We start from the raw sequence: 19,438 nt of genomic DNA on the forward strand, positions 1-19,438 counted from the left end.
AAAAACCTGCTTTATGATCACATTTGTCACAAATACTGAGATGTGGGAAAAGTTGGATCCGGGGTCTGACTCAAACTAAACAGCCTCCCTCTGAGAGCAAAGACTAATGGCTTGTGCTGTGAAGAGAGCGACCTCCACAAAGACTGAGAGTTAACAAAAGGAAGCTATCCCTCATCTGGTCATTCAGGCAGCAGTGATCACATGCTTGCTCACACTTCCTGGAAAGCCTCTAATGAACAGCTGACTGGCCTTGCTGAGGGCAGGACTTGAGGGTTTAGAGTCAGTCCCCTGGGGTGGGGGGTGATTGTACAATCTTAAGACAAACGCATATGTACAAAATGTGTATAACTCGTGCAGTGAGTTAGAACAACAGGTACCGTGTGACAGACTGTGTATATGTTTAATTCAGCGTTCACTGAGTCATCGTCATGCTGCCGACACATGACCATGGTATGGTTTCTCGTCTTTAGAAAAAAAATAAAAAAAATAATAATTCAGTTCGAGATTCTGAGTTTTTGAAGTGATGATCAGAAATAATTGGAATCCCCACTAAACCTGTGAAAGCCTTCTTCTTGAGAATAGTTTGTACATGTGTCACTTTTACGAGCTCATCCCCCCCCAAGCCATCTTTTCGTGGCCTTATATTTCTCAATTTAGTTTTTCATCTTATTTACCCATCATCTGATCTTTCATTTAGCTTTTCTCTCTTCTTTGTCTTTCAACCACCACAAAAACGACGACCACAGCTCTAGAGCAGCTGAATCAGAGCATTCAATATTGACATGGTGTTAGATCTCCTCCTGTCTGCTTACATGTGTACTACACCAGGTCGACACAGAGAGACACAGGGGGAGAAGAGAGATACCAAAATAGGTTTTATTGTAGAACATGTCAAAACTTGAAAACATTTTGTCATAGAAACCTTTTTAAAACAAAGAGACAATGATTAAATTTCACAGATTGTACAAAATATTGACCCAAAAAAAGGAAATCATCTTTAAAGTTAAATTCAGCCACTTCTGTTGTAGCTTTATTTGAGCCCACCATCATAGCAAATGCAGTACGCAGCCTTTAACTTCCAAACCGGAACTAAACGTCTTAGGGTTAGGGTGGAGCCTCTTGGTTTATAATCATCACTGAATCCTTCAGTCTGGGGTAAACCATTGTCATTTAAGGCTTGAATTCTGAATAGTGTAAGTATCTCCATGTTTCTGATCCACAGAGCTGAAGAACATCAAAAAACTGATAAATACAACAAAAACTAGCACCAATTTGCATCTGGTTTAAATCCAAGCAATATCAACATTCACTGTAATACAACCACGCTTGTGTTTGTGTCTCACTGAGTGTAATACTAATAGAATTAGGAGCTGCATGTTGCTTGTGTCACAATTAAAACAATTTGAATTCAATATTAAGCAAAGATTGGACAATTTTGTTATACATCAAATATAAAGTTACACATTAATGCAGTGGCAGGGGGCTTTTTTGTGTTATTTCAATGTCAGACACCTTCTGAAAACAGATGTTGAGCTAAACAGGGACATGTTGTAAAACTGTCATTTAAATAATTGCAGGAGACAGATTTTAAATTTAGTTTATGGGTTTTTATGACAAAAAAAAAAAAAATCATAGCATAACACTACATTTAAGCTTTTTTCTTTTTTGTTTTACAAAACTGTCTTTTGCCGGGTTTAAGCTTCAAGCAGCCGTTTTATTCAAATAAAAGTCCAGTTTCCTGAGAATGTGCATTGAGCCACCTCACAATAATCTGTAAATAACCTGTAAGAACTGAGTTAGCAGACAAACGCAGGCACTACCAATCATGTAAATAAAGCCCAACAAATTTCCCACATGCATGCACCCCCCCCACACACCATAGTCCAAACCAGACGGAGGAAAGAAAGATTTAAAGACTTCTTGACAAGGAAGACATATCACGACTTCTTCCAGTGTTAACGTCTCTTTAGAATTCAACTCAACCACTCATGCGGTCCCACATTAATTAGCTTTGAACCATGGATCATCTTGAAATAATTTTTTTCAAAGAAAATCTGATTTGATTTCAGCAGCTTAAGAGTTGTTTTTTTTCTCAGTTGGCTTCACAGTTAATGCCTTAATACAGCTTCTCTGTAGCGGCTGCGCTCTAAACAATAAACTCCTACAAGGCAACCAAACCAACATCACTGTATTTAAACACATGCTGACCGACCCGCCACTTTAAAGACTTGAGTATCAATAGAACAACATCTACTTTCTACTTCACGCAGGCTCAAGTGAAGATTTAACAAAGGCAGGCCACTTGGTTATAGAACAACATCATAAAACTAAGTCTGTGTGGTATACACAATTTGAGTTGAGCTTCATGTAGTGAACGCTGCTGTATCCACCACTTTATTAATGCTTGTACTCCTGTATTAACCCTTCACCACCATATTAAAGTCATTCACATGGGGTGTGATTAAAACAGCCCTCACACTGACCCATGTTGAGAGACTAGCGATTTAGTGCAAGAGATGATTGAATCCCCTATCAGATTCCAGTTAAGCTAAAGTAGAAATTAATTTCAATAAAATAGAGTATGTTCATTAGCATCAAAACCACTCCTCTTGCATACATCAAATGAACAAACAAAATGAATGCAGATCCAAAAGCAAAGTTCAGCACGGCACTGATTGCAAGCATATGTAATTAGGGCGACTTGCTGTCGCCTTCCCAATCATAAGCATTTATTATGCTTTTGATTTTTAACTATGGCATCGTTCTCATTCCTAAAACGCATCTCTTCTATAAGAGCGGGAGCTGAAGACAATACTTTCCCTTTTTAACTTGCCTTTTCTTCCTCATACCTCATTTCCCCCCCCACTTTCTTTGCCATTTAGATTTAAGACTGAAGTGTGTAGATCACCAAACTAGCTGCAAACCTATCCCACCCGTCAACTTCAGTTTAGTGCTCTCCATCCAACAGACAAGACAAAGTCCTCATCAGGTTCTCCTCTCCTGTGCCGTAGCAGGGCTGTGGAGTCACTGCCCTTCTGCTCTCCTGTCTGCTTCAGCGGACTTAGGTGAACTGTTGGCTCCTTCTACAAACATGTTCGGGATGTCCTGGCCAAAGTAGATCTTACTGTTAGCTGCTATGGCTTGGAACTTCATCAGCTCCAGGTACTCCGGGGTTAACTTCATCTGTAAAGATTTTAGAGAAACAAAAGAGCACGTGAGGATCAGGGCTGTTGGAGCAAATATTGGGAGGCGAATACAATTAAAATATTTTAAAAATGATAATCATTTGAATGCTCCAATTACATTTTAAATGTGTATTTTCATTTATTTTATGAATGTGATGGCTCAGCAACTACGGCTCGTCCAATATGTGTGTGAAAACAGAAAACCCCGGCCGTGTTGGGTGCATGGGCAGCGCGTCACGGCTACATCGCTGATCTGATCTCTGGCTTGCACAAGTGCTGTCCACACAGAGAGCATGCTTACTGTGGCACTGCTGCAGCCAACCCTGTCTTTCTACATTGAGTTTAACAGGGAGGTTTTGTTTACCATTGTTTCGAGATAGAGATAAAGACACACACACATGAAAAGGAGTGATAAAGATGGCTCTCACTCCAACTCTTGTGAAAGGTGTCCTGCTGCTGTTATGATGTTCAACTGATCATTTACAGTCTATTCTCTGTTAACCGCTTGCAGAAAAAATAGACAAGCTCCGGATTCTCTCGAGGTGCTGTATACACAGTAATGGTAAAAGCTAAATTTCATTAAATGTTTAATAAACTATTAACAATTATAAGTAATGACATTTGAGAGAAACATTGACAAACCTATCGCAAATTAAAAGTTATTTTATTTGTGTGTGTAAAAATGTCAACACCATATTTTGTTTACCATGTTTGCTTCAGCGAACTTGGCAGCAGTGTAATACTCGGCGTCAGCTTTGCCCTTCTCCCTGGCCAGGAAGGCAGCATCTGAGACAAAGAGAGTGTGTTGAATGAGACAGACACATGACAAACAAGCTCACCAGAGGACAGCGCATACACAAATACACAAAAACCATGTCACAGAAGGAAACTGATATCACTCAGGCTAACCCTCTATTTCAGAGATCCTCTTCTCCGTCTCTTTCTCCATTATTTTCTGCTGGAAGTGGATCTCTGCTACTAGAGCCACTTTCTGAGCCTCTGTGGAAGAGAGAAAACAGTGAGCTTTCACAGCTTTTCACAGAAGGTAGAGTTCAATAGTGAGGTTATACAGATGAGTGCTTGAAAAAAGGAAACTCATGAATTGCATTTTATAATATCAAGCTGAATTAGAGCAAGAAACCATATTTACCAATAATTGCCTTCTTCCTTTCAGTCTCTGCTTCCTTTTCCACCACTTTCTGAGTCTGAGCTGTTACCATCAGACGAGTCTTTTCTGCTTCCCTGCACACACACACAACCAAAATAAACAAATAAATTCTTGCATACGTTTTCTTTTCTGTGTGGTCTCAATTGAACTGAGTGGGCGGGTAACAGGGAATTTGAAACGTGCACCAAGACCGTGCGAGAGAGCAAAGATTATCACACTCACATGAGTTCAAAGTTCCTTCTGATCGACTCAGGGATCTTTGGCTTGGTAACCCGGACCGCCTTCATCAGGGTATTGAAACAGTGCAGAGGAGAAGAGAGAAAAACAAGATGGGCCTTTGCTCACAATCTAAAAGCCACATTATTGATGACTGCTTCTCAGGCTTGGTAAGAGTTTTGTTTAGTTTGAATGCAGTTTTCTTAAAGTCAGCGTTGACCACAGCATGCGGTAGTATTATTGAAAAGTAGACCTTAGAATCGGTAAGCTGCAACAGTTTACTGTAATTAAACATTTGAATCCTGTTTGATACATTGAGTAAAATATAGTGTTTAAATACCTGTATTGTGAGACCAGGTGCCATCGCATTGAGATCTTTCTGCAAAGCAGTCTTCAGATTTTCATCTATAATGTCTGCAAGACAAAACAACAGAAACTGCCGTTTGAATACGCAACATCCTGTGCATCACAGCTCAGGAATTTCAGTAATAAGCATGCAGCACAAGTTGTTTTGTTTATAATGTATTTCAACGAAACGCCTTGTTGATAGCTCACTCACCAAACAGCTCTATGTAGACCTCTTGTAGTGTGTGAACGCTGCAGAACTGGTTGAGTTCATGATGAATCTTGTTGAAAATTAGAGTTTTGTCATAATCGGCCGTGTAGTTCCTCACAGTGTCCACCACTGCACAGACATGAACACAAGTAACACTTAGTAACACGCAGTTAGTGGGAGCTAATGAATCAACCAGATGAGGAACTTCTGCAATGAGGGAAGACCATTATGTACCTGCTGAAGGGATCAGCATGTTAACTACTTCTATTCTGTCGAAATAGATCATCACACCACCACTATGAAGAAAGAAAAGTATCTGTTAGTTACATCGTCCACCTGAAAAGACTGGTCTTTATTTTGATGTTAAGCTCAGTCTTACCTGGTTCCACAAGGCACATTCTTGATCTCATCAGTTTGGAGAGTAGTCTGAAAGAAAGAAATAACAATTATTCTCCGACTACAAGTATCTGCTATGCGTTAAAGTTTGTAAAAGTATGTACTTCAAGATAAAAGATGAGTGTTTCAGTTGGGGAGTTTGGTATCTGACTTATTTGTATAAAATCCCCTTCTGATTTCCATGTCCTGCTCAGTATGGTTGACTCCAAGATTAGCTTTGCTCACAGAGCAAGTTTTATTCCTGAAAGGTTAGTTTACCTGTACTGATCTGTAGGTGGTAATGAAAGGCAGCATGATGTGATATCCAGGACCGTTGGGGGAAGTCAACAACGCCCCGCCCCTGAAACAAATACAAACAAATTATTTGGTCTGACTTCTCAAAACGGAATTGTCTGATGCATTATTTAAAGAAAGTGGAAAAAGGAAATGGACAGGAAGGTTTAACAGTAGTTTAATAGGGTGTGGTTATTTTTCTAAATAACAACATGTTACTACAATACAGGAAGTTCCAAATACAAATAACAATCTGCCATTCACATTCACATATGGGTTGTTTCTGTCTCCATCACAGGTTTCAGTGTTGAGATACCTGTAGTACACAGCGAGGTGTCCTTCCTCTATCTTGTGAATGGAGGAGTGCAGCAGGATGGCCATCAGTCCTGTTATTGCTGCAAACACTGCCCCTACATGCGGCATAGTCATTCTCACTGGCGCTCACCTGTAAGCAGAGAAAGAAGGATAAACATCCTGTATTTACACAACATAATGTTCTCAGGGCAGAGAACACACAGCCAGCTAACAGCTTATTGCATGCACATAGCTTTAACTAATTCAGGGTTAGGGTTAGAGCTGTGTGATTACAACTTGTGTGAGGTAGGATTAATGGTCAGCATTCACACCGTATGGAACCATGCTGAGTACACTGAGTAGAAACTTAATAGAAAGGTGCATGTACACTGAACACTGTTTAACTAACTTTTTATAAGGAATGAACGTGCAGGCACATGTCTTGAACAAAACCTGCACCAGAGGTAGACATAACTTTCTGAATTTCCCACAGGACTAATAAAGTATCAATCTATCTATCTATCTATCTTTCTATAGATTATATTAGTACAGGAGGTCTGTAAAACCCCAGCTTTATCATTTTCAGAATATCAGTAGACGTATTAAGGCCAGGCCATACGACAAGAAATGATCAAGATAAAAATGTTCACATGAATTTATCATTATTACAATAAATCTCAGATTATTAGTTGTTTAATTTATTATAAGTTTAAAGACAGATTTCTTGCTCCTGAGTGAAGGTTGTGTTTTTAAACTACATTTTAAAGGACAGACACAATGACAATCAACAAAACATTTTACAACTCTAAAGTAGATCAGTTAAGTGTCACTGTGTTTACACAATACTTGACCTATTGTATTATATTGCAATCATTATTCATCATAGCTTAGCCTTAATACATTATATATATGAAAATATAGTGATTAAACTGAGGTGTACAGGTGCACTCAGGTCAAAAGAACTCATCATTCACAGTGGAAAGCCAAAACATTAAAAGTGCGTCAACAGCGATTTCGTCATTTAACTGTGACGCGACTGTGTTGACATAGTTAATAACAAGTTTGAAGAGTTGAGTCACTCATTTTTAATCAGCTCCCATTAGAAAAGCCACTTCCCACTCAGCCTGACCATTAATGAAGCTAACGCTAACAGTGCTAGCTCACAGGTTGACTTGTGAGGAGACAACCAGCGATTCTGTCCCTAATTTAGCAACACAATCAACACGTGAGCACCACGGCCACAGCGTGACATCGTCTACAAAGCCTCGTTATAACTGCATTTAAAAATAAAGCCTCGCACACCGCTCGCTCTTAGGGTTGACGCTAACCCAGCTAGCCTGTCAGCTAGCGCCCCAGATCGGGTGGGTCCGTTTCTCTTAGCGCCATGCTACGGTTAGCTCTCTAACTAGCCTGCTGGCGTACGTGCAGGCGGATTGACTCACCTCGCGCTGCACTGCAAAACAAGAATCGATATGTGATCTGTGGAATAAAGAGTCCAGCTTCTGATCAACGGAACCAAATGACCACAGTGATCGAACAGCCTCCCTCTCCGGTCCTATCATTCACCTCCCCCGCCCCCAACAGGTCCCACTCTCGTTTTACTATTACATGATGCTGCCTTCACGGCCGCTGGGACATATTACCACTATTATCCTTTCCAAACATTTAGCTTTAGAAAAATCCAATTCATTAAATTACTTTATTTAATTGCGGCATCAAATGCATCAGCCCTCTGTTTTTGAATGTGCGTAAACAGAGTGTAGTGGTATTGTATAAACTGTATGCATGTAGTATATGTAGAGTGTGATGTCATGTAAATATCAAACGTGGATAATATACAGTACAAGTGAACAAAAAAATGTGTTGTAAATTAAATAAAAAATATAGAGCGTAGACAGAGTAATGTAGAAGGAGTGCCTGATAGAAATAACGATAGGAATAATATAAGATAAATATATGATAGCATATAAGTAGTAATATTAAGAGTAAAATAATAATAATAATGAACCTGGGGATTAAATGTGAAAGTAATATGAGAGGAGTAAAATAAAATAAAAATGAACTGGTGAAACTTATATGTTTATATGTTCATAATAAGAGGATTAACATTAATAATTTAACTCGTGAATAACCAATATAAATAATACTGGTGGCAGTAACATTAAAACGTGTGTTTTTTAAAAAGTTAATCAAAAGGAAGGCAGACTGCCACGTGCAGCGCCTCACTTGGATGTGTCTGAAGCTTGGAGCTTGACTTCCCTACGTTTCTCCTACAAATGGGCCTTGAGCTTGTTTGGAGGTTCTAGCAGGGGAGCGCAGCTACTGGTAAACCGATGGATGGTCGTCCGCCGGGGGAACCTTGTCCTCTTCCACCGAGCGCGGGGCGTCGGGAGGGACACACGTGGAGCGGTGAGGGAGGAAGGGGACACCCGCCTAGCCAGCCAGATCAGCCGAATCAACCCTAGCGATCAATGGGGTGACAGATGTCGCAGCCAGATCGCCCTCACATCCATGGGTAAAAATGGCGGGCAGGCGGTATATATAGAGCTGAATAAAAGTTGCACTCACTGTCATGGTGTCGTTTTGGTATGGTTCCACAGCCTACACGGTTCGACTTGTTTGTTTCAGTAGTGTAAGAGGCGCCAAGAAAAGGGACTCGTTATTCTATTTAAGGATGTTATTTTGAGGTTTGTCTTCAGGTTTCGCTCCGTTATGTTAATGAGACATGTTTCTATTGGTCAGACACGACGAATCACAGCCTCCAGAAATTCCCTGTACCGCCCTGTCATCTTTCGAAAGGAAACGCTGCAGTAAAATTAATGCTTTAACTACATTTTACAGTTTATACGATGATCCCTGGTATTTATCCACATATTTCCACCATTCAGGTGAAAACATTATAAAAGAAATTGACTTATAAACACGATGAAAAGTCAAATAGTCTGCTTCTCTTTCCTTGAGTGTTTAGCTAAGATCCTGCTCTCAGCTTCCTGCAGCAGCACACTCTTTTCATTTACTGTAAATTGGTGTAACTTGAGTATAATTATAATATGTGAATAAAAGGCAAATATTTGTATGTATCTTGATTTTCTTAAATATAAATATGTCATGACACATATTAAGTTGATAGCTTATCAAACTGCCAAGACAGAGCTGAACATGTTACATGGGACTGTTATCTGTTTTTTTTTTTTTAATTGTTTCTGCTCCTGAGTGAAGGTTGTCGTGTAAAGTGTTTCTTCATCGGCAGAGAATGACAAAAACTCTTTTTATACTGCCAATACCTACAATGCATTTTATTTAAATGTCCTAATACTCTTATTGCAACTACTTCTAAAAACAGTTTCTGTGAGGCTATATGCCAGTAAAATAAACTCAATAGAATGAGATTCAAATATGTGAAATTACAACCAACATTTCCCTCTAAAATTTTACTGAGAGAAAATACTTACCTTATGTAAAGGGTCATGAAGAAGAGTAGGTAACAGTAAAATACACACAGAAGGCTATTTAATAAAAAATAATGTAAACTTTTATTTTCAGGCTGATTCACTCACAGGGACACAAGCAACTCAGTTCCTTGTTTTTGACTCCTTACTAATGGTTTGTTCAGATAGTTGTTTAATTCCGGAAAAAACATCTCATCACAGTTACAAACAAATCAAACACATATGAGAGGATAATGACGAATGAAGATAACTCAAATCACCATGTATTTAAATCTTCCTCCTTCCTTCTGAGACATTGTTTTTGGGCTTCTTGTTTTGTGTCATATTAATTTATGCATGTTTGTCTCTCTGTTTGGATTTCAGCAGCTCCTAGGAGAATGTTGAACCCAGGGTCTTGTAAACAAATAGTTTCCTGTATGTGTGCAGACAGTTGTCTGCTCCACTTGGTGAGATAGTTTCACAATCTAATACAATCTTCAACATTTCAACACATAAAGAGAAAGGACAAACTGAAAATGAAAACAACTAACAATTTAAACAGTTTGAGCAAAGACAAAACATGATAACATTTTTAAATTTACTCACATTCCATCATGCATAGTTTGTTAGCAGCAACGTTTTACTCTAACCTTTATTAGAAGTACAATAAATACAATTTGGTGACAGCTTGATATTTTTTTTAATTTAATAATGTAAGTTTAAGTTATTACATTGATAGCTTAACACGTCATGCTGCTTCACACAGTATTTTCTCGCAGTATCACGTGTATGTAAATGACACAGTATGGAATCACAGAGCTTTCAAATGGTGTAACTCTGATTAGGCACTTGTTTGTAGTATAAACTATCTCTATATGTCTCTGGTCAGTTTCTACAGCTTCAGAGATTGTGTTTCCACTGCTCGGTACTGAGTCCAGCTCCAGTCCTGTTCCTGCAGAGAGAATAAACCGAGGAAGCCATTTTACCACAGATCATTAACACTGTACTGGTGATTCATTAAATGCTCTATCTATCATCTTCAAATTGAAATTAAAATGGTACAAGTGATCTAGTAAAGGATTTTTAAGTAAAGATGAACTGCAAATATACAAATATGAGAACAATAATACATTGTAAACTACACACAGCCACACAACTATATATATATATGTGGTGGTGACTACTAGTTTTTGAAATTATCTGTTTTTTAACAGATGTTTTCTATGCAGTCAAAGAACAATAGTGAATTGTTGAGTTCCTTCACACGTGAACATCGTACCATTACACTGGGCTCCATCTCCTGAGTAGCGTCTTGCAGCAGAGAAGTCAGCTGACCCAGATAACGCTGATTCTCATCCAGTAATTGATGAACGCTTTCACTGAAACAGACAAGAGACTCTGAATAGATGAAATGTTTCTGCACGTTCTCATGAACCCAGGAGTACAAGCAGCCCTTTTTTCATGACAAGGGAGGAGGATGAAAGCGAGTGGGGGGGACCTCTTGTGGTGGAATTGCTGCTTGCACACAAGCCCGCAGCTATGGAGGACCATACATGACATAAGTAAAAATAAATAAATAAATAAATGTATAAATAAATACAGAAATAAATAAATAAATGAATAAATAAAAATGGAAATAAATAAATAAATACAGAAATAAATAAATAAATATGTTAATACCAAAAGAAATGTCAAAAGAAATGTCTTAAATATATTTTAACATTTATTTTTTCCCTGATACATTTCCTTTGCATTTGCAGTGTCCTTATGCTAATGAGAAAGGCGGGCCTAACCGCAGTCTCATGCAGGATTGGTCACAGGAGTGTAATGATCCAGCCCTACTACTTCTGCCTTTCAATGCTGGTGTCCAGTAGCTGTTTGCAGCGTTGAGCCAGTTCACACTTAAAATGAACTAGTTCAAGTTCAGAGGGTTAGTTAAGGTTATTTTTTATTGGGATGATTTAGGTGTCAGTAGTCCTGACTGTGAGCGTCACGTCTCGTGTTGTAATGAGCACAAGGAGCGAGCCGAGAGGAGGAGGAGGAAACAGAAACTCCAGCTCGTTACAAACCACCTGCAGCTTCTGCTGTGATCATGAAGCCGCTGATCTCTGAGCAGATGTGACCAGAGAAGCTCTGTGTTTCCACTGTTTCCACTGTTCCACAGAGTCACTAACTGGCTGTTGCACGGTGAAGAGATCAAGTCTCAGTCACTGCCCGTGTCTCTGAGCGAGTGTGTGACGGAGCGCAGGGGCTGTGTGTGTGTGTGTGTAGCTCAGTTGACCAATCCTGCTCGAGACTGAGGTTAAGCCCGCCTTTCTCATTAGCATAAGGACACTGAAATGTGGAAATAAATAAATGTGGAAATAAATAAAAGTTGCAATAAAAGTGGAAATAAATAAATAAATGTGGAAATAAGTTTAAGACATTGATTTATTTAATTCTGCATTTATTTCCATATTTATTTATTTATTTCCACATTTATTCCAACTTTTATTTTTCGATTTCAGTGTCCTTATGCGAATGAGAAAGGCGGGCCTAACCTCAGTCTCGAGCAGGATTGGTCAACTGAGCTACACACACACACAGCCCCTGCGCTGTGCCACACACTCGCTCAGAGACACGGGCAGTGACTGAGACTTGAGCTCTTCACCGTGCAACAGCCAGTTAGTGACTCTGTGGAACAGTGGAAACAGTGGAAACACAGAGCTTCTCTGGTCACATCTGCTCAGAGATCAGCGGCTTCATGATCACAGCAGAAGCTGCAGGTGGTTTGTACCGAGCTGGAGTTTCTGTTTCCTCCTCCTCCTCTCGGCTCGCTCCTTTGTGCTCATTACAACACGAGACGTGACGCTCACAGTCAGGACTACTGACACCTAAATCATCCCAATAAAAAATAACCTTAACTAACCCTCTGAACTTGAACTAGTTAATTTTAAGTGTGAACTGGCTCAACGCTGCAAACAGCTACTGGACACCAGCATTGAAAGGCAGAAGTAGTAGGGCTGGATCATTACACTCCTGTGACCAATCCTGCATGAGACTGCGGTTAGGCCCGCCTTTCTCATTAGCATAAGGACACTGCAAATGCAAAGGAAATGTATCAGGGAAAAAATAAATGTTAAAATATATTTAAGACATTTCTTTTGACATTTCTTTTGGTATTAACATATTTATTTATTTATTTCTGTATTTATTTATTTATTTCCATTTTTATTTATTCATTTATTTATTTATTTCTGTATTTATTTATACATTTATTTATTTATTTATTTTTACTTATGTCATGTATGGTCCTCCATACGCAGCTGGTTTTAAGAGATCAGACAACTTGTGTGGATTTAAACTCATCTTCTAAACAACAATCAGAGAAAACAGTCACACAATGTTTTAGCATTCACATACAATTGTGTCATATTGAACTGACTTGTGACTCATTGTAATCTTACCTTTCAGTGGGTCGCTGCGTAATCGAATGTGATGGAGAATTACTCTGGGCCTAAATACACAACCACACACTGTGTTAGCTCAGGTGTTATTTGAAGTATCAGTTTAATAAACATGGATTGACAGCTAGGAAGACTTTCTATCCTGCAATTTCTTAAAAACTCACACAGGCGATCTTGAGGAGATACCAGAACTCTCTCTGCCGCTTCATTTGCATCTGCATCACGGCTGCCTCTGCGGTTTTTATGTTCTCCACCGCCCGCTCCAACTTAGGGAACAAATCAATGATGCGCTGCTTACACACCAGGATTGTGCTATAGAAAACAACAGATGGGGAAAAACAAAAAATGTCACACAAGGAACTGTAAAAGTTGTGCTGAATTTTGCCATGTTGTGCATGAGCGTGTGTGTTTGAAGTCATGTCTAAATTACCTGAGGTGAGTGTACAAGTCTTTCAGCACCCTGTCCTGGTTCTGAACTGTCAGGAGGATGGTCTTCACCATGTCCGAGCTGTCACTGTAGCCATGTGGAGGGTCAGGACCTGGACAAACACATCCTCCTATGAGCTTCCATGTACCAACATTTGTCAAAATCATGTAAACGCAAACCACATAGCAGCCGGCTATTTTCAAAACCCAATGTCTCGTATTTTATGTGTCCTGATTTGTACTCACTTTTGCATTTAGCTTTCAGTTGCTTGTAGAGTTCAATGGCCTTTTCCTCTCTGGAAAAAATGAGTCAGTAAACTTGTGGACGTCAGATATTTTCAAGGAAATGATCATAGCTTCAATGTAACCCAGATACTGACAGCTGTTCCATCACGTCCCCTTGTCTCCTGGCAAAAGGACTCCTCTGCAACTCCACAATCCCAGAGTGTAGAGACACTATCTCTTCATCCAGATACCCTACATCTGCAACCTATGGTAGAAAACCCAACTCATCATATGATACTTTTTCGAAAACTGCAGGTGAGTCTATGTAGAGTGAAATGAACAGTTGTCCTACCTTTGTGAAACTTTCAGCCTTCTCGTCGTTTTCCTGCCACGTCTTCAGCATTTTTTCTGAAGCTTCAATTGAAAACAGCAACAGACAGTTTAATTAAAGCTTCAGTGAGGACTTTAAATCACCATACGTGTCACAGCAGCAGGTTATTATGAACTCACAGATGCCCGTGGCCCTCTGCTTGGTGTATTGCTCGAGGTCGTGCTGGATGCTGGTCTTAAAGAAAGCTAGTTTGGCTCGGAGCTGCTGCGACTGGGAGAAGAGCTGGTTCTTGTACCGAGTTAGGTTGGTGTTGAAACGCAGCAGACTCAGCCTGTACACACACAAACACGACATATGTGTTTCAAAACTCTTATGTATGCAAGTGTTGAGTCTATGTATTTGAGAGTCACTCACATGGCAGCCTTCTGTCCCTGATACAGGCGGATGTAGTCCTCTTTCAGCCCGCAGATGTAGCTGACTGCTTCTCCCCACACTTTCCTCAGAGCAGACAGAGGGAGCTGAGTCTTCGTCTCCCTCACTGAGACAACACAGAGTTCACCAAAAAAAATACATACATCAGACTCTAACAATTGGATGTAACTTTAAAATATCAACAACAAACATCAATGTTTTGTTTTAGGGCTACGTCCCTCCTACCTTAATTGGTCAGGACCTTTGGACCTTTCCATTTAGTATGTACCAAAATAAGAGGTGTGAGAGGTGCCTCGAACTATGGTCTGGATCTTCATACCAAAATATTGTAAGACCAGATGAAGGCTAAGTTCCGATCAATCTGAACCATGGTTTGGTTTTTTTTGCAGAGTGAAAACTTTTTTGGGGTTATCATTCAGAGCTTTTGGACAATTTCAGGAGGTTGACACAGAAGCATACAATAGAAGAAGAAGAGGCGGCTCACAGTAATGTACACAGCCAACATCAAGGATGTTCAGTTTGCTGGTAGTAAATCCATAATGATATTATGGTGGCAATGACATTAATGAATTGAACCGGATCATTCATTTACTCTTTTCATATGGAAAGACTATTTTTTCTCACGCACTTAAAAAAACTAAAACACAATTACTTTCTCGAATTATGTCCATAACTTTCAAAGCCAAAGAAATCCGTATAGACATCAACAGCAGACTGATATCTATGCAGTATTCAGTTATATATCTCACCTATAAAGTTGACACTGTCTGGCAGAGGTCTGGCAGTCAGTGGTCCAGAGTACTTGGTCAGGCACTTATCGAACAGGAAGACTATGGAGCAGTCCCAGCCTCTCTGGAATCACAGCGCAAATTTCTCACTGTGCATACTGCAGTGCATGCTGATGGAGGTTCAGCTCATTTTGTAAAAACAAGTGGAAAAACTGTGCTGAGGTTCAGACTTGCTAGATTAATCTCCAGGACTCATGTCCTTGGTCCATCTTAAACAAATCCTCATTTTCATCAAAAGACAGAGACTAAATTGAAGCCAGCTGCAAAAATGACCACTGGTGTCTCGTACCAATCCGTCTGGCAGACAGTGTGCGGGCGGTCTGCGCGGGTCGAGGGAGATTCCTGTCTCCATCAGCAGCTCTTGACTCAGTGGGGCAATGTGTGTCTGCGTGTTTGTCTCCAGGCGAAGCTGCAGGGAGTGTAGACCCTCCTCGGCTCCCAAAACCAAGGAGTGCAGCTGGGCTGACGTCATGTCCAACACATGAATCACCTGGAAAGGAAATATTCTGAGGGTTGGCTTACTGCTCCCTGGTCTGGTAAAATAACTCAATAAAACTTGATCTTACACGACATAAATATTACTGACCTTCATGTTTAGAATATTCTGAAGAGTGGTGTAGCAGTTGGGTTTGTTTGTGTCAGGATCCACCCCCCCACCACGTGTTGCAGGGTCCCACAGTAACAACATCTGTAGTAGAGACTCAACTGGCTCGAGAATTGGCCTTTTAACACAAAAATGCACCAGTACAAAGGTTATATGTAAGTTTAAATGCAAAGATCTGGTAGGTACAAAGAAAAATATTTTTTTTGCTACCTGCTGAGATTGTTGGGATAAGGGAGCTGTGCAGAAAATCTGACTTCTCCGTTCATGTCCTCTACTGCCATGATGTCGTTGGGACCTTTGTTCTTCACTTTACTTGTCCTACATAAGAAGATGAACCAGAGAACTGAAAATATGTTGAAAACTAGAATGGCACTCAAGAATATCAATAAACCCTACCATAACCTCCTTGGCCTAAGAAACTAGATCCATAAAAGGTTCCAAAAACTAAGAGCCTATGTTAAATCTCATTACTTTGTCTCAATTTTTTAACATATACATTGATTATTGCATGAATCATTACAGTGACTCACCACTGTACAGGTTGCATGTGGTGTAAAAAGGGGCGAAAGCCACAAGTGCATTCGAAGATCACGGTGCCAAAGCTCCAATAGTCGACAGTTACAGTGTAGGGTTTGCTCTCAAACAGCTCTGGAGCCTGGCACAAATACACACAGAGCTTCATTGTTGAAACATATTGAAAAGACATCAAAAAATGTCACCTGCAGAGTTGCATTAGTGATGCAACACTTACCAGATACTGGAGAGTTCCAACAAAGGATGTACAGAGACTGCCCTGATCGAGATCTTTGGCATAACCCAGGTCTATGATTTTATGGACAAGCTGGAGGAAAACATAGTTTCAGAATGAGAGCAAGACACAGAAATGTGTATCCATTATCTGCACTGAATGATATACGATACAGGAGCTAAAACAGGCTGTAGACACACAAAAAATTAATTAGTTCACCTTTCCACCAACCTCCTGAAGCACTATGTTCTCTGGCTTTAGGTCTCTATGGATGATCTTGTTTTCATGGAGATACTGGATACCTGAACCTATGTTTGAAAATAGATTCCATGTACTTGATGCTTTAAAATGTACTTTAAAGAACGAGAGCAAAGGCTGAGGGAAATATTACCAATGTCAGTGAGCAGCGAGAGGACGTCACTCTCCTTAAGCCCACAACAGTTTTCTGGTTTATTCAACACCTAAATTCAGAGGGAGAGAGGTTAATTGTGTATTGTTTAAAAAGACAAAGACATTTTTTAGAGGTTTCATCCTTTATCAGTTTGGTACCTTGCGTAGGTCTCCTCTGGAGCAGTACTCCATGGCTAAAAGGGGTAGGTCATTTAGAACAATGGAGCTAAACTCCTCTGGTACTTCTCTGGCCTGAACAACGTTCACATGGTTCAGTCTGTGAAAGAAGGGGACAAGCAGCTTGAGGAAAATGTACAGTGAAATAATCTATGAACTACTGTGTAAAGACTAGGAGATGATTTCAATCCAATAATCAAATTGAATTTGTATAGCCCTTATTTACAAATCACAATTTGTCTCCTAGGGCTTTACAAGGTGGGACATCCTCTGTCCTTCAACTTCAGCAAGATAAAATAAAATACAAACAAAAAAAAAAACTATTAACAGGGCAACACACTGACTTCTTCATGATCTGGATCTCTCTGCTCCAGCGGTCCTTGTTCTTGGTGTTCAGCTCCAGGCGGCAAAGTTTCACAGCGATCTTCTCTCCCAGCTCCTGCTCCAAACACAGACAGGACATAAAGAAGCATGTGAAACACTGATCTGGGTCTGGAGTTAATTATCCAGTTGATGCCGTGTGGGTGACAGAACTTACAAGGTGCTGGTACAGGTAGACGTGCCCAAAGCCTCCCATCCCGATCCGCTCCTTCATCTCCCAGGAGCCACAGACCTGGTTCTGCCTGAGCGCCCCCCGCTCCATACTGTGGTGCAAGGTCTGCTGCAGCCACAGGGCAACAGAAGAAGTCTGTAAAGGAACCCAGTAAAAAATAAAAAAGGCCAATGTGTTATGGTCAGTGTACAGATAATAAATTTAACATTTATTATAAAGTAATTGATGAAAATTATATTTCGACTATAATTTTAATGTTTGATCACCCAAAGAATTCCAAAGAATTAGGGCAAATTTCACAATTACACATTGTGTATACTTACATTAGAAAAACAGCTTTGCATATATAGTATTTCAGCTTATTTTGTATATAATAATCCTATTTGTATCCATTTTCTTATATTTCCTCCCCTATGATGCTGTGTCAATTGTAATTTCCCTCTTAGTAGGATCACTGAAGGAACATCTTTGTCTTATCTTATCTTTCTAAACATAGTCCTTCCTTTAGGTTTATATTTATATTTATCTCATGGTTACAAACACATTGGAAATCTTACATGGTGACAATATTTTAAGCACGTTAAAGATGATTAATCAATTTTCATTATCTGAAATTCTGCAAACAGGTCATTAGTTGGTACTTTGTGATGCAGTGATCGCTCTTCTTGCTCTTTTGTCAGATGAAAACCAGATTTTGTGTAAAGTGTCGACTGTGTAAACCACAACAAAACATGAATACACACACACTGTCCTCTCACCTGCCTCCAGACGAGATTAGCCTGAGTTGTCAGAACATTGTTGCCGCAGTTAGCTCCACGTCTTGTTTACGTTTCGTTTACTCTGTCTTCCTCATGTCGAGCAGGTTGAAACGAAACCTTCCGGGTCAACGATCCCTCGAACGCGACCTGATGATGGAAGTTGCTGTTGTTGTTGTGTCGTTGTGTGAGTTTCTTGTGTGAAGCTAAAATCGGCTGCACAATCTGCGCAGGGTAAAAATGAAAGTAGGCGACAGGCGCTGTTTCTGCGCATGCGTGCTGGTCCTCACAGCGGCGGACAGAGTCACTGAGCCGAGGCCACAGGACTGATCCCCTCTGTGGGGGGAATTCCCGGCACCCACCCACGTTCACATCCACCAGCAAACCCAGTCTGAGGGTGTTTTACAAACCAGACTGTGGAGTAAGCATGTTTATTTATCACAACATAAAAGCAGCGGAAGCTAAGGAATATTGACGTGTCCTCATTTTGTCACCAGATGGCGCCACACACACAGGTATTCTCGTTTTAGTCACACAACGACAGGAAGAAATATGAAGTCACCGTCAAGTTTTAGTTAATTTAAAACCAATGCTGCAACACACCTAAGTTCGTTTACTCAAGTGCTGTAAATTATTATTTTTATTTTTATTTCATTATTGTTTTTTCTCTCTTTACCTTACTATATATTTTATATAACAACTCAACACGTTTGACCTTGTGCTAACTTACATAAGACAAGAACCCTTGAGGCTTTAACTTTATTTTATATTATTTTGATTTACTTAATTTTATTTTATTCATATTATTTTGTAAGACTTGTATTATATTGAGTTCTATCTTATATAGATTTCTTACTTTATATTTTTAAAGCGTTGCCCAATTTGGCTGAGATGACCTGTCCTCTTGTTCAACACTTGACAGCATTTCCAGAATTAATAGATATATTTGTATATTCAGATTAATAGATCACAATTTCTACTGTTTAGCAGGAAGTACCAGCCTTAGTAGTTGCTTTAAAAAGTTGAGGTCAGGTAATCGGACTCAGT

At 39.8% G+C, this 19,438-nt stretch overlaps 2 protein-coding genes across 2 annotated transcripts; both read right to left on the reverse strand.

The window, feature by feature from the left end:
• Positions 1-862: 862 nt before the first annotated feature.
• Positions 863-7,678, reverse strand: erlin1 (ER lipid raft associated 1). The gene is made up of 12 exons (XM_062400854.1): positions 7,531-7,678; positions 6,111-6,239; positions 5,780-5,861; positions 5,505-5,551; positions 5,360-5,421; positions 5,129-5,254; positions 4,910-4,983; positions 4,576-4,634; positions 4,336-4,427; positions 4,095-4,184; positions 3,892-3,971; positions 863-3,183 (listed from the first exon to the last, which is right to left on the reverse strand). Exons 2-12 carry the CDS (start codon positions 6,221-6,223, stop codon positions 3,025-3,027), a joined length of 984 nt encoding a protein of 327 aa, XP_062256838.1. The 5' UTR covers positions 6,224-6,239; positions 7,531-7,678; the 3' UTR covers positions 863-3,024.
• Positions 7,679-9,597: 1,919 nt separating this feature from the next.
• On the reverse strand, positions 9,598-18,647 carry LOC133966314 (inhibitor of nuclear factor kappa-B kinase subunit alpha-like). Its single transcript, XM_062401193.1, has 22 exons — positions 18,395-18,647; positions 17,622-17,771; positions 17,428-17,522; positions 17,066-17,183; positions 16,908-16,977; positions 16,736-16,824; positions 16,520-16,609; positions 16,299-16,423; positions 15,979-16,086; positions 15,751-15,886; positions 15,454-15,654; positions 15,126-15,228; positions 14,359-14,482; positions 14,124-14,275; positions 13,966-14,027; positions 13,769-13,878; positions 13,635-13,684; positions 13,393-13,501; positions 13,127-13,274; positions 12,963-13,012; positions 10,796-10,895; positions 9,598-10,468 (listed from the first exon to the last, which is right to left on the reverse strand). Exons 2-22 carry the CDS (start codon positions 17,724-17,726, stop codon positions 10,409-10,411), a joined length of 2,205 nt encoding a protein of 734 aa, XP_062257177.1. The 5' UTR covers positions 17,727-17,771; positions 18,395-18,647; the 3' UTR covers positions 9,598-10,408.
• Between the last annotated feature and the right edge of the window lie 791 nt (positions 18,648-19,438).

The sequence above is a fragment of the Platichthys flesus genome, chromosome 12 (assembly GCF_949316205.1).
Source record: "Platichthys flesus chromosome 12, fPlaFle2.1, whole genome shotgun sequence".
In the NCBI taxonomy this organism is placed as follows: Eukaryota; Metazoa; Chordata; class Actinopteri; order Pleuronectiformes; family Pleuronectidae; genus Platichthys; species Platichthys flesus.

Excerpts from the sequence above, each read along its gene's own strand:
- erlin1 (XM_062400854.1), bottom strand. The coding sequence starts at position 6,223 with ATGACTATGCCGCATGTAGGGGCAGTGTTTGCAGCAATAACAGGACTG. Across the intron at positions 5,255-5,359 it reads CATGCTGATCCCTTCAGCAG|TGGTGGACACTGTGAGGAAC; the intron begins GTACATAATGGT and ends ATGTCTGTGCAG. Across the intron at positions 4,635-4,909 it reads CACCTGGTCTCACAATACAG|GCGGTCCGGGTTACCAAGCC; the intron begins GTATTTAAACAC and ends ACCCTGATGAAG.
- LOC133966314 (XM_062401193.1), bottom strand. The coding sequence starts at position 17,726 with ATGGAGCGGGGGGCGCTCAGGCAGAACCAGGTCTGTGGCTCCTGGGAG. Across the intron at positions 17,523-17,621 it reads TCTACCTGTACCAGCACCTT|GAGCTGGGAGAGAAGATCGC; the intron begins GTAAGTTCTGTC and ends TGTTTGGAGCAG. Across the intron at positions 16,978-17,065 it reads CCAGAGGAGACCTACGCAAG|GTGTTGAATAAACCAGAAAA; the intron begins GTACCAAACTGA and ends CTCTGAATTTAG.